Source organism: Patagioenas fasciata, assembly GCF_037038585.1.
Source record: "Patagioenas fasciata isolate bPatFas1 chromosome 6 unlocalized genomic scaffold, bPatFas1.hap1 SUPER_6_unloc_2, whole genome shotgun sequence".
Lineage (NCBI taxonomy): Eukaryota > Metazoa > Chordata > Aves > Columbiformes > Columbidae > Patagioenas > Patagioenas fasciata.
Window position 1 is genome coordinate 3340437 of NW_027288504.1, and position 12008 is coordinate 3352444.

The 12008-nt window shown below is 51.3% G+C and overlaps 1 protein-coding gene across 1 annotated transcript; it reads right to left on the reverse strand.

Moving 5' to 3' along the window:
* Positions 1 to 319: 319 nt before the first annotated feature.
* On the reverse strand, positions 320 to 907 carry LOC139826600 (olfactory receptor 14J1-like). The gene has a single exon (XM_071802919.1). The coding sequence runs from the start codon at positions 905 to 907 to the stop codon at positions 320 to 322; it is 588 nt and encodes a 195-aa protein (XP_071659020.1).
* Between the last annotated feature and the right edge of the window lie 11101 nt (positions 908 to 12008).

A 12008-nucleotide genomic window follows, 5' to 3' on the forward strand; every position in this document is an offset into this window, starting at 1 on the left:
GGCTGGCCTCTTTTCCCCTCTACCCAGGCACAGGAACTGTCCCTCAAAATAGGCCTTGGAGGAAGAATTTCAGAGAAAAACGTCACTGCAGAGACCTTTATTTTGTTTAAATACACAGAGATAATGGCTCCATGTTTATACAGCCAGTTGGTTTAAAAGGAAAATCAGGCAATGAATTACAAAAGGGATGAACAAAATACCATGACTGATTAAAGAATAAACACCACCAACACACACACACACACACACACACACACGTCTGGGCCACTAATGAGTTACATTAAAACTGTTGTCTGATAAAGAGAAGATGATGGGTATCTTATTCTTTTTGAAAAGCATCCACCATCAGTTTCCTCAGGGCATCCTTGAGCTCCGTGTTCCTCATGCTGTATATGAGGGGGTTCAATGTTGGAGGTATCAGCAAGTACGGAACAGACACCACCAGGTCCAAGGATGGGGAAGAGATGGAGGGGGGCTTCAGGTAGGCAAACATGCCAGTGCTGACAAACAGGGAGACCACGGCCAGGTGAGGGAGGCAGGTGGAAAAGGCTTTGTGCTGTCCCTGCTCAGAGGGGATCCTCAGCACAGCCCTGAAGATCTGCACATAGGACACCACGATGAACACAAAACAGCCAAATGCTAAACAGATACTGACCACCATAAGCCCCAGTTCCCTGAGGTAGGATTGTGAGCAGGAGAGCTTGAGGATCTGGGGGATTTCACAGAAGAACTGGTCCAGGGCATTGCCCTTGCACAGTGGCAGTGAAAATGTATTGGCCGTGTGCAGCAGAGAATAGAGAAACCCAGTGGCCCAGGCAGCTGCTGCCATGTGGACACAAGCTCTGCTGCCCAGGAGGGTCCCGTAGTGCAGGGGTTTGCAGATGGCAATGTAGCGGTCGTAGGACATGATGATGAGAAGAAAATACTCTGCTGAAATGAAAAAGACAAAGCAAAACAGTTGGGCAGCACATCCCATAAAATAAATGGCTGTGGTGTCCCAGAGGGTGTTGGCCATGGATTTGGGGACAAAGGTGGACATGGAGCCCAGGTCAAGGAGGGCGAGGCTGAGCAGGAAGAAGTACATGGGGGTGTGGAGGTGCTGGTCCCAGGCTATGGTGGTGATGATGAGGCCGTTGCCCAGGAGGGCAGCCAGGTAGATGCCCAGGAAGAGACAGAAGTGCAAGAGCTGCAGCTCCCGTGTGTCTGTGAATGCCAGGAGGAGGAACTGGGTGATGCAGCTGATGTTGGACATTTGCTTTTCCTGAGTATGCCACATTGTCATGAGAAAAAAGCACAGTGAGAAGCCAGGGAAGAGTTCTCTGACAAACATCAAACCAACTCCCACAGACCCTCCCCTGTCACACACAGACACTCTTTTTCTAGGACAACTTTCTCCAGCACTGTGGCTGGAGCCCTGCTTAGTGCTGGCCAAACGCGCAACCAAGAGCAGGGCTTCTGCCCATGGGTTCTCGATAAATCAGCCCAGCTCTGCAGTGGGGACTGTCCTGGTTCTGCTAACACAGAAGGGCCATCAAGACTTACTTTCCCAATGATAAGGAACAGAGATGGTGAGGGTGGGTGTGAGAGAGGCCAGGGCAGAGGCAGCCGGGCACTCAGACAGCGTCACCCTTCCCCAGCTGTGCAGCCACCTCCCAGACACCAACATTGCCGGGCAGCTGCTCTCAGCCCCTGTGCTCTGCAGAGGAACTGGAGCTCTGGCTGCACAGGAGCTGCTTCATGCCTTGGAGCCCCCGGCCCTGAGGGCAGAGGCTTTGCTGGGTGGGACAGGAGGCCAGGGGGCTGCTCACAGGAGGGATCTGCACTGCAGGGGATCACAGGGACTTTTCTCTGTGCTCCCTCCCATAACAATTCCGAGTTTAGTTTCCTCTCATTTCTGATCATTTCCCTGCTGCCTGGAGATTCTCCCCCTGGGAGGTGTTTCCCTGTCCATGTCTCTTCCCTGTCAGTGCTCACAGACCCCATCCCACCCTCTGTGCCCTCCCCCTGGCCCTACAGATCCTGCCTGTTCACAGGGCACTGCCTGGGGGCATCTTCCTGTTTGCAGGCTGGAAAACAGGACAGGTCAGACTAAGGCTGATGGGTCCAGCAAAGGTGATGCAGGTGCTGTCCACAGGCAGAGGGGTGGTGAAGGGATGTTATGAGCCTTCTGGTAGATGTACTGATCACTCAGAGTTGCAGTTCAGGAGTCTCAGTGACTTGTTTAAGCAGGAGAGCTCGTTTTGAATTTATCCTGTCCTGCACCCACCCACCCCTTGGGAGAGAAAACTCAAAAGACAGGCTCAGGAAAGCTCCTTATGTGTCTGGTAATCCTTGCATTGATCTTGTCCTTGGGGCATCCCCTTGGAAAAATCCTGCATGTGATCTGGAGCTGTGAGCAGCTCTGAGCCACGCAGCAACCTCTCCACAGCAGAAGCACCTTTCCTGCTGTGATAGGGGTCACTCCTTCCCCCCACCGCTTCTCCCCAGAGCTCTGTAAGGATCCCTCCTGGGCAGGGACCATGCTCTTCAGGACAGCTCTGGGCACCCCTGGGTGGTCACCTGGCTTCAGAGCTATTCAACATTGCCTGACAAGATCCCCTCCTTACAGATCCCACCAGCTGTGCCTGTGCCAGTTTTAGGAGATGCCTCCAGGAGCTACAGCTGCATTGCCCTGCACCCAGAGACTTACCATGGCAAGGGCTGCAAAGGTTTCTCCTCCAGTGAGCTCTCAGTCATCCTCCCAATCCTGACCACCTTTCATCTCTCTCTGCCTTGCTCGTCTCCCTGAGATCCCCATGCAGAGCCCTCAGCCCTGCTGCGCTGTGCAGAGGAGCTGCTCCTGGGCAGAGCTGTCTCTCTGCAGCGCTGCCGCTTGCCAGGAGCTCCCTCTGTCCCAGGAGCCCAGCCCAGCTCAGCAGCACAGGAGCAGCCCAAGGCAGTTTAATGACCCCTCTGGTGGGTTTGGTGTAGAGTCCATGAACATCAGACCTTGAGGGGAAGAAGAAGAAACTTCTCAAGAAATCAAAGTCAGATTCAAACTCCATAGTTTCTGGTATTGTTAATGGGTCTCACTGAGGGACACTACTGAGCAACGGTCTCCAGGATCTGGTTAGAGTAGAAAACCGGAGGCAGTGATGACAGTTCAGGAAAAGCAAAGTAAAGGTCTCTCTGATGCTGAGTAAACCTGGATGTGTTTCATTAACCAAAGGTCAAGCCCTGACCCCCAGCCCTGGGAAGGCAGATCCTGTCCCTCCCATGTTGCCCATGGCCCTTCCTGGACAGTGTGATGTGGGGCTGTGCAAGGCCAAGGGCAGGACTATGGTCCCACAGCTCCCAGGTTCCTGGCTGGGGACAAGGAGGGTTTTGGAGCTCATTGACAACGTCTTCCTGACATGGGTGACTCAGGAGTCAGTGAGGTGAGGTGCCCAGCCACTCTCACCCCCAGTTCCAAGACTTAGCCGTGTACATCCAGTTGGATGTTACAAATTACTTGACCGTGGAGAAGAAATGGAAAACATCTTCTGTCAGCAACCTTAGGATGTCTCCAGTCAATGAGCAGGTTCCTATGGAGAACTGTAATTACCCTGACACTCACTGGCCAGGAGGTGATCTTAGACCGACTTCTTAACATGTCTGCCTGGTGGGCCAATAGGGGTGATGTTCACCTGGATCTATTCCTGATCAAGAAGGAAGAGCTGGTGAGGGATGTGAACGTCAGTGTCCACCTTGGCTGTTGTGACCAGGAAACAGTGGGGTCCCAGTCACCAGAGGGGAGGGAGGAAGGCCAGCAGCAGAGCTCAGGCTGGTGGGCTCCAGAGGAGAAGACTTTGACGTACTGGGGGATGGCAGATGAGGTGGTTACATGGAAGCAGGCCTGAAAGGTGAAGAAACTCAGGAAACCAGAGCAGCCTTACAGGACAGGCTGCTCCAAGCACAAGAATGATTTCTTTGAGAACCCATGAAAAGAAGTATTTATCTTGTGAAGCTGCTCATCTGAACTGATGGAGCTCCAGGACAAAAAGGCAGCACACAGGAGGTGGAAGCAGGGGAAGCTGCAGAGGAGGAATTCAGAAACCTTGTCCATCGATGTAAAGATGATGCCAAAGCTGATCTGAACTTCATAGCTGCAGGGGAGAATGAAGGCAGCAAGACGAGCTTACACAGTTTCCTTAAAATAAGAGACGTGGGCCTCCTGCTCAACTTTGTAAGAGTACAATCAGACAGGACTGAGGTTCTTCATAGCTTCTTTGCCCCCATCTTCACCAGTAATGTCTCCTGGGAGTTCATTCAGAAACTCAGGAGTCTGGAGAAAACCCAGCAATGGATGGGGCTCAAGTCAGGGTGACCTGAGGCAACTCAGATACTCAGACACCATTACAGAAAATGAAAACTGAGCATGGAAGGAAATAGAAGAAATTTAGCTTTATTGCTATTTATTATGGAAATGCCCTCTGTTTTACTATTTCTGAAATCTCCCTAATCATCAACAACAGACTTGAAGCCTTTAGGAAAAAGATGCACAGAGCCTTGCCTTGTAAGAGCATTTCAGATGTTAATGAGCCCTCTGCTGCCATGATCCTGAACTGCAGATGCTGAAACAACGAACAAACCTCTAATGAAGTGAAAGGCAGAAGCAAACCCCAAGTTTCTGAGGGTGTGTGGGACCCCATGAAGGGCCATCACTGACACAGCTGTGAAGGAAACAGCCAGTGCAGGTCCCTGTCCGTGAGGGCCGGTGAAGGAAAGACTTGGAGACACTGGTTAAAGGTGGTGAGGGCCATGGGGGGGTGGCTCTGATGCCATGTGAGCCCTTGATGCTTGTTCATCATCACAATGGGTGAGCCCTGACCTCTGGGACCTGGTAGATTTTTCTCAAATGTTTTACAAGGCTTCTCCTGTGGTCACTGTGAGTGTTTCATGCTTTGGGGGTGGGTTTTATGTCAAGTGCTGTCGCTTTAACTGCAAGGCTCTGGTTTTCTGTGGAGCTGCAAATGCCTGTGAGTTCTTCACAACTCACCCAGCTTCTTTCATACACCTGGCAATGGTCACCAATCACCTCAATGTCCCAGTCCCAAACTTGCTTGAATCCTCTATTTGGATCCATACCCATCACTCCAGGAGGTTCATGGATCCACCAGGCTCATGGATGATTCCTGAGGACCATCCAAGTGTGGGCAGTGTAAGAGAGGAGCAGAGCAGGGTCAGCTCATGGGCCATGACTGAGCACAAACACCCCAGCAGCAGCCATTCCCCATCTCCCAGGCACAGCCATGCCCACAGGATGGAAATTACACTGCCATACACGATTAGCCCAAGAGAGGCCTTTCTTCCTTCCATATTCCCAGGAAATTCTTCCTCCTGTTCCTCCTCCACCTGCAGACATCAACTGCTTTCCATTTCTGGGCTCAGACATGGCTGGAAGGGTTCACAAAAGCCAACAGCCATCTCATTGCTTCTCCCTGACATGCCCTGACCCTCTCCCACACCTACACATGGCCAATCACGGCTGCTCAGGGCCTCCCGCTCTTCAGAAGAGGCCTTGAGCTTCTTGGTTCTTCCTGGTGCTTATTATAAACTTCCTCGCTCTCTCCAGAGTTTATGGTGAGCTTTCTTGTCCATAACAGCCCCTTTATGACCATGTCTTACTAAATGGTTGTCTTTGTATGATCATTTGTGCAGAAAGGGCAGTCACAGGACAGCACCCAATGTGTCAAAACTGATGCCAAGTGAAATGCAGTAAAGACCTGATGAGTTACCCCTGTGTCTGTGTCTCTCCTGGAAGGAGTCTGTCCCGAGAAGGGGATCCAGCTCCTGCCACTCTCTGCAGAGGCACATGAGCAGTGTCCCTGCACCTGGGGACACAAAGGGTGACGTTTGCCAGCCCACCCTTCATCTGAACCACTTAGATGTGTGCTTGTGGGTGGGGTATCATGCCTTATAGTGCAAATATCTATTTAATTGTCATTGCCAGAGGGGCTATCACGGATACAGAGTACTATTTTACAGATATTTTAATATTAGCCTGTTAAACTTTTATTTTTCTTTAAAAACTGACATTCCTAGACGTATTACACAAACACTTGAAGGATGCTTTTTAACATGATTGTCCACAGAAGCCCACCAGCTGTGCAGCTCAAGGAATTGGATGCCAGATTTCAAGGGCAGGATGGTTTGGGCTCTGTCCTGGGATCTGGAAATGGAAACGTGCTCCCATCTCCCAACCCCCTGCCCTCCTCAGTGGGGGCTGTGAGACATTCTGCCAGCAGGAAACACAGGTCAACCAGGAGTGGTGGTGGAGCTGCTCTCTATGTGAGAGAGCAACTGCAATGTACTAAATTCTGCCCAGGAGCGGATGAGGAACGAGTCGAGAGTGTATGGGTCAGGATCAAGGGACAGGCTGGCAGGGGTGATACTGTTGTAGGTGTCTATTACAGGCCACCAGATCAGGCTGAGGAAGTTGATGAGGCTTTCTATGCGCAGCTGAGAGTGGCCTCACAGTCACAGGCCCTGGTTGTTGTGGGGGATTTTAACTTCCCTGATGTTTGCTGGAAGGACCATTCAGCCAGCCAGCCACAGTCCAGGAGGTTCCTCCAGCGCATTGATGATAACTTCCTCATGCAGATGGTGGAGGAGCCCACCAGGAGAGGTGCACTGCTGGATCTCATCCTCACTAACAAAGAGGGTCTGGTCGAAGCAGTAAAGGTCGAGGGCTGCCTGGGTTGCAGTGACCACGAGATGGTGGAGTTCAGCATCTCGTGTGGCAGGAACAGAATAGCAAGTAGAATTGCAACCCTGGACTTCGGCAGGGCTAATTTCGGCCTTTTCAAGCAATTGCTGGGGGAAATCCCATGGGCAAGACTGCTTGAAGGAAAAGGGGCCCAAGAGAGCTGGATTGCATTCAGAGATTGCTTCTTCCATGCTCAGGATCAGAGCATCCCCACACGCAGGAAGTCGAGGAAGGGAGCCAGAAGGCCTGCGTGGTTGAATAGGGATCTGTTGGGTATGCTCAAGCAGAAGAGGCGAGTTTACAGGTCATGGAAGCAGGGACTGGCCACTTGGGAGGAATATAAGGCTGCTGTTAGAGGATGCAGGAAGGCAGCTAGGGTAGCCAAGGCCTCCTTAGAATTACAGCTGGCGAGAGGGGTCAAGGACAGCAAGAAGAACTTTTTCAAATACATAGCAGATAAAACTAATACCAGAGGCAATGTAGGCCCACTGATGAATGAGGTGGGTGCCCTGGTGGCAGAAGACACAGAGAAGGCAGAATTGCTGAATGCCGCCTTTGTCTCTGTCTACTCTGCTGGAGGCTGTCCTGGGGAACCCTGTACCCCTGAGACCCCGGATGAAGCCAGGTTAATGGAGGAGTTTGCTTTAGTCGATGAGGACTGGATTAGGGAGCAATTAAATAGTCTGGACGTCCATAAATCCATGGGTCCAGATGGGATGCATCCGCGGGTGCTGAGGGAGCTGGCTGAAGTCATTGCTGGACCGCTATCCATCATTTTTGCCAAGTCTTGGGAAACGGGAGAGGTGCCCGAGGATTGGAGGAAAGCAAATGTCACTGCAGTCTTCAAAAAGGGCAAGAAGGAGGACCCGGGTAATTATAGACCGGTCAGCCTCACCTCCATCCCTGGGAAAGTAATGGAACAGCTTATCCTTGGTGTCATCTCAAGGCACATCAGGGATAAGAGGGTCATTAGGGGCAGTCAGCATGGCTTTACCAAGGGTAAGTCATGCTTGACCAACCTCATAGCCTTTTATGAGAATGTACCAAGGTGGATGGATGATGGCAGAGCGGTGGATCTGGTCTACCTTGACTTCAGTAAAGCCTTTGACACAGTCCCTCACAGCATCCTCACAGCTAAATTGAGGAGGTGTGGTCTCGACAATAGAGTAGTGAGGTGGGTTGCAAACTGGCTTAAAGAGAGAAGCCAGAGAGTGGTGGTCAATGGTGCGGAGTCCAGTTGGAGGCCAGTATCTAGTGGAGTGCCTCAGTGGTCAGTACTGGGGCCAATATTATTCAATATATTCATTAATGATTTAGACGAGGGAATTGAGTGTACTATCAGCAAGTTTACTGATGACACTAAGCTGGGAGGAGTGGCTGACACGCCAGAAGGCTGTGCTGCCATCCAGCAGGACCTGGACAGGCTGGAGAGTTGGGCGGGGGATAACCTGATGGAATTTAACAAGGGGAAGTGTAGAGTCCTGCATCTGGGCAGGAACAATCCCAAGTTCCAGTATAGGTTGGGGCATGACCTATTAGAGAGCAGTGTAGGGGAAAGGGACCTGGGGGTCCTGGTGGACAACAGGGTGACCATGAGCCAGCACTGGGCCCTTGTGGCCAGGAAGGCCAATGGCATCCTTGGGTGTATTACAAGGGGGGTGGTCAGTAGATCAAGAGAGGTCCTCCTTCCCCTCTACTCCGCCCTGGTGAGACCCCATCTGGAATATTGTGTCCAGTTCTGGGCCCCTCAGTTCAAGAAGGACAGGGAACTGCTGGAGAGGGTCCAGCGTAGGGCAACAAAGATGATTAAGGGAGTGGAGCATCTCCCTTATGAAGAAAGGCTGAGGGAGCTGGGGCTCTTTAGTTTGGAGAAGAGGAGACTGAGGGGTGACCTTATTAATGTTTATAAATATATAAAGGGTGAGTGCCACGAGGACGGAGTCAGGCTCTTCTCAGTGGCAAACAATGATAGGACAAGGGGCAATGGGATCAAGCTGGAACACAAGAGGTTCCACTTAAATTTGAGAAAGAACTTCTTCTCAGTGAGGGTAACAGAGCACTGGAACAGGCTGCCCAGGGAGGTTGTGGAGTCTCCTTCCCTGGAGACATTCAAACCCGCCTGGACACCTTCCTGTGCGACCTCACCTAGGCGTTCCTGCTCCAGCAGGGGGATTGGACTAGATGATCTTTTGAGGTCCCTTCCAATCCCAAACATACTGTGATACTGTGATACAACTTTTGCCATAACATCTTTAAATCAATGTAATTCACTTTGCCTTAATACCACTAAATAATATCCAAAGCAAACATACGCGCGAGTATCACAACTCTATGAGTTGGCACCGTGCCAAGAAAATTGGAAGGTACGTCAGAGCAGTAGAAAAGCCAAAAATCTCCAAATTTACCCCCTTCTCTTGCCCCACGTTGGGCGCCAATTATCTGTCGAGGGTTAGGATTGTGGGGTGACAATCAAACCCTGGCAGATGTGTTGTTAACCTCCTCTCCCCCCCACTTCCCCCTTTTTCCCCTCCCTCTCCCCCCTTCCCACTCAGGACAGGCGATCAGGAGGGAAAGAAGGACAGAGAGAAGAGAGTTGGAAAAGTTAAAGATGTTTTACTAATGCTACTAATAAGAATAGAGAAAATAATACAAAATATACAAAACCAATCTTGTAAGTCTCAGCAACTGCAGAGCCAGCACCCAAAGTCCTGGATTAGGCTCTGTAGCCAACCGGAGCTGGATTCAGTCTGTCACTGGCCTCAGTTCGCAGGGACGACCAGCAAGGTCCTCTCCTAATGTCAGCCATGAGGAAAAAAGGGAAAAAGGGCAAAGGGCTGAGATCCTCGTGATCTCCCACTTTTATATGAAGTATTCACGTGAATGGAATGTTATACACCGTTGGTCAGTCTCTCGATCACCAGTTTCTCGTTGCCCCTCTCGCGAGATGTCCATCCGTGCTTATCAATAAGTTTGCATTCCCTTGCTGGGTTTAACCAAAACATGTGTTGGGTTCTCCAGGAAAATGCAGCTGATATGAAGACTTGAGCTGACAGGCAAATTCACTAAAAGAGAAACTTGTTTTTAACAAAACCAGGACATTCCACCCCTTATAATATGACATTCACTGAATACTTAAACCTTATCAATACAATCTATCAATACAATCTAATTAATCACTACTATATATATATATATATATATATATACATATGTACATATATACACAGGAGTAATTAATCAGTGGACCATCCTTTGAAAAGTTCATTAAGTTCATTTTGTCACCACAGTCTCCCAGGGCAGGGAAAATGGTCCAAGTGCATCTCATGACCCCTGTTGGTGGGTTAAGGACACCAACTTCCAAGAAGGTGTCGGGCGCCACTCGAAGAAGCCAGCGCTGGTTTCATCACCATTGTCTTGATCTGAAAGACACTTATTAAACATTGTTAGTGCGGCAATTCACATCGTACAGTTCAGCATTGCATATTTTCACCTAAAATCAAATCCCCTTGAGGTACACACCGAACTTCTCCATCCTTAAGCATCACCCACCAGGTGCTGCCAGGTCCCTGGGCAAAAACAATCCCACGAATGGGCTTTGCCTGTGCCCGATGCAGGAGGAACCCAGACTGCCTTTCCTAACATATTTTTCATGTGTACTACAGGGACTTTATCTCCTTCTACAGTCCATAGAATTTCTGATTGGGCAGGCCCGGCTTGATTGGTTGATCCCCTAGTGTTGCCCAACCAAGTGGCTTTTGCTAAATGTGAATCCCAGTTTTTAAAGGTTCCGCCACCAAGTGCCTTTAGTGTAGTTTTTAACAAACCATTGCACCTTTCAATTTTCCCAGAGGCTGGTGCATGATATGGAATATGATACACCCACTCAATACCATGTTCTTTGGCCCAATTGTCTATAATACTGGTTTTGAAATGAGTACCATAGTCTGATTCAATTCTTTCTGGCGTACCGTGCCGCCAAAGGACTTGCTTCTCAAGGCCCAAGATGGTATTTCGGGCTGTAGCATGAGGTACGGCAGATGTTTCCAACCATCCAGTGGTTGCTTCCACCATTGTAAGTACATAACGCTTACCTTGGCGTGTTTGTGGAAGTGTAATATAATCAATCTGCCAAGCTTCTCCATACTTATACTTTAACCATCACCCCCCACATAAGGACCCCCCATCTAAGGACCCCCCAGTTGTGCCCAGGGCCCATTGTGCCGTCCCAGAACCCCTCATTGTCCCCAGGGCCCATTGTGACATCCTGGCAACCTCCCTTTGTCCCCAGGGCCCATAGTGACATCCCAGGACCCCCAATTGTCCCCAAGGCCCATTGTGACACCATGGGGAACCCCCTTGTCACTGGGGATGCATTGTGACACAATGGGGACCCCCCCTTTGTCTCAGGTGCCCATTGTGACATCCTGGAGACCCCCCTTGTCCCCAGGGTCTATTGTGGCATCCTGGGGACCTCCTTTATCCCCAGGACCCATTGTGACGTCCCAGGACCCCTCATAGTCCCCAGAGGCCATTGTGACATCCTGGGGACCCCTCTTTCCCCCAGGGCCTAATGTGACATCCTGGGCACCCCGTTTGTCCCCAGGGCCCATTGTGACATCCCAGGACCCCAGTTTGTCCCCAGGGCCCATTACTACAGGGTGGGACCCCCCTTGTCCCCAGGGACCATTGTGACATTCAGGGGACCCCTCTTTGTTCCCAGGGCCCATTGTGGCACCATGGGGACCCTCTTTGTCACTGGGGCCCATTGTGACATCCCAGGACCCCACTTTGTCTTAGAAGGTCACTATTCGGACCCCCGGAGCCCCCCGGCCCCACACCCGCCCCGCAGCCCCACAGCGCGCGGTCTCGGGCCCCGGTGCCGGCGAAGCCACGTCCTGGCCGCGGCCGGAGGAGCCGCCGCTTGTCCGCCCCCCACGTCCCCCCGATCGCTGCTGCTGTCGCTGCCTGAGGAGCCGCAGCAGCCGCCGCTTGTCCGCCCAGCCCCGACTGCCCCGCCCCAATCGCCGCCGCTGCCGCCCCCGCCACCCCCCTTCTCCCGCCATCCCGGTGTCACAACGGGGACTTTGAGCGCGGCTGTGGAGGCAGCAGCTGTTCTGATAGCGAAGCCAAATCGGACCGGGAAACAGGACCGGGAACCAGGAACCGTGGGAGGGAAGTTTTCCCTTGGAGCAAACAAACCCCAGGTGTTCTTCAATGTTTATTGAGAAAGCAGAGTCAGGATGTACCAGTAGTCCGATTAGTGACCTTCTAAGACAAAGTG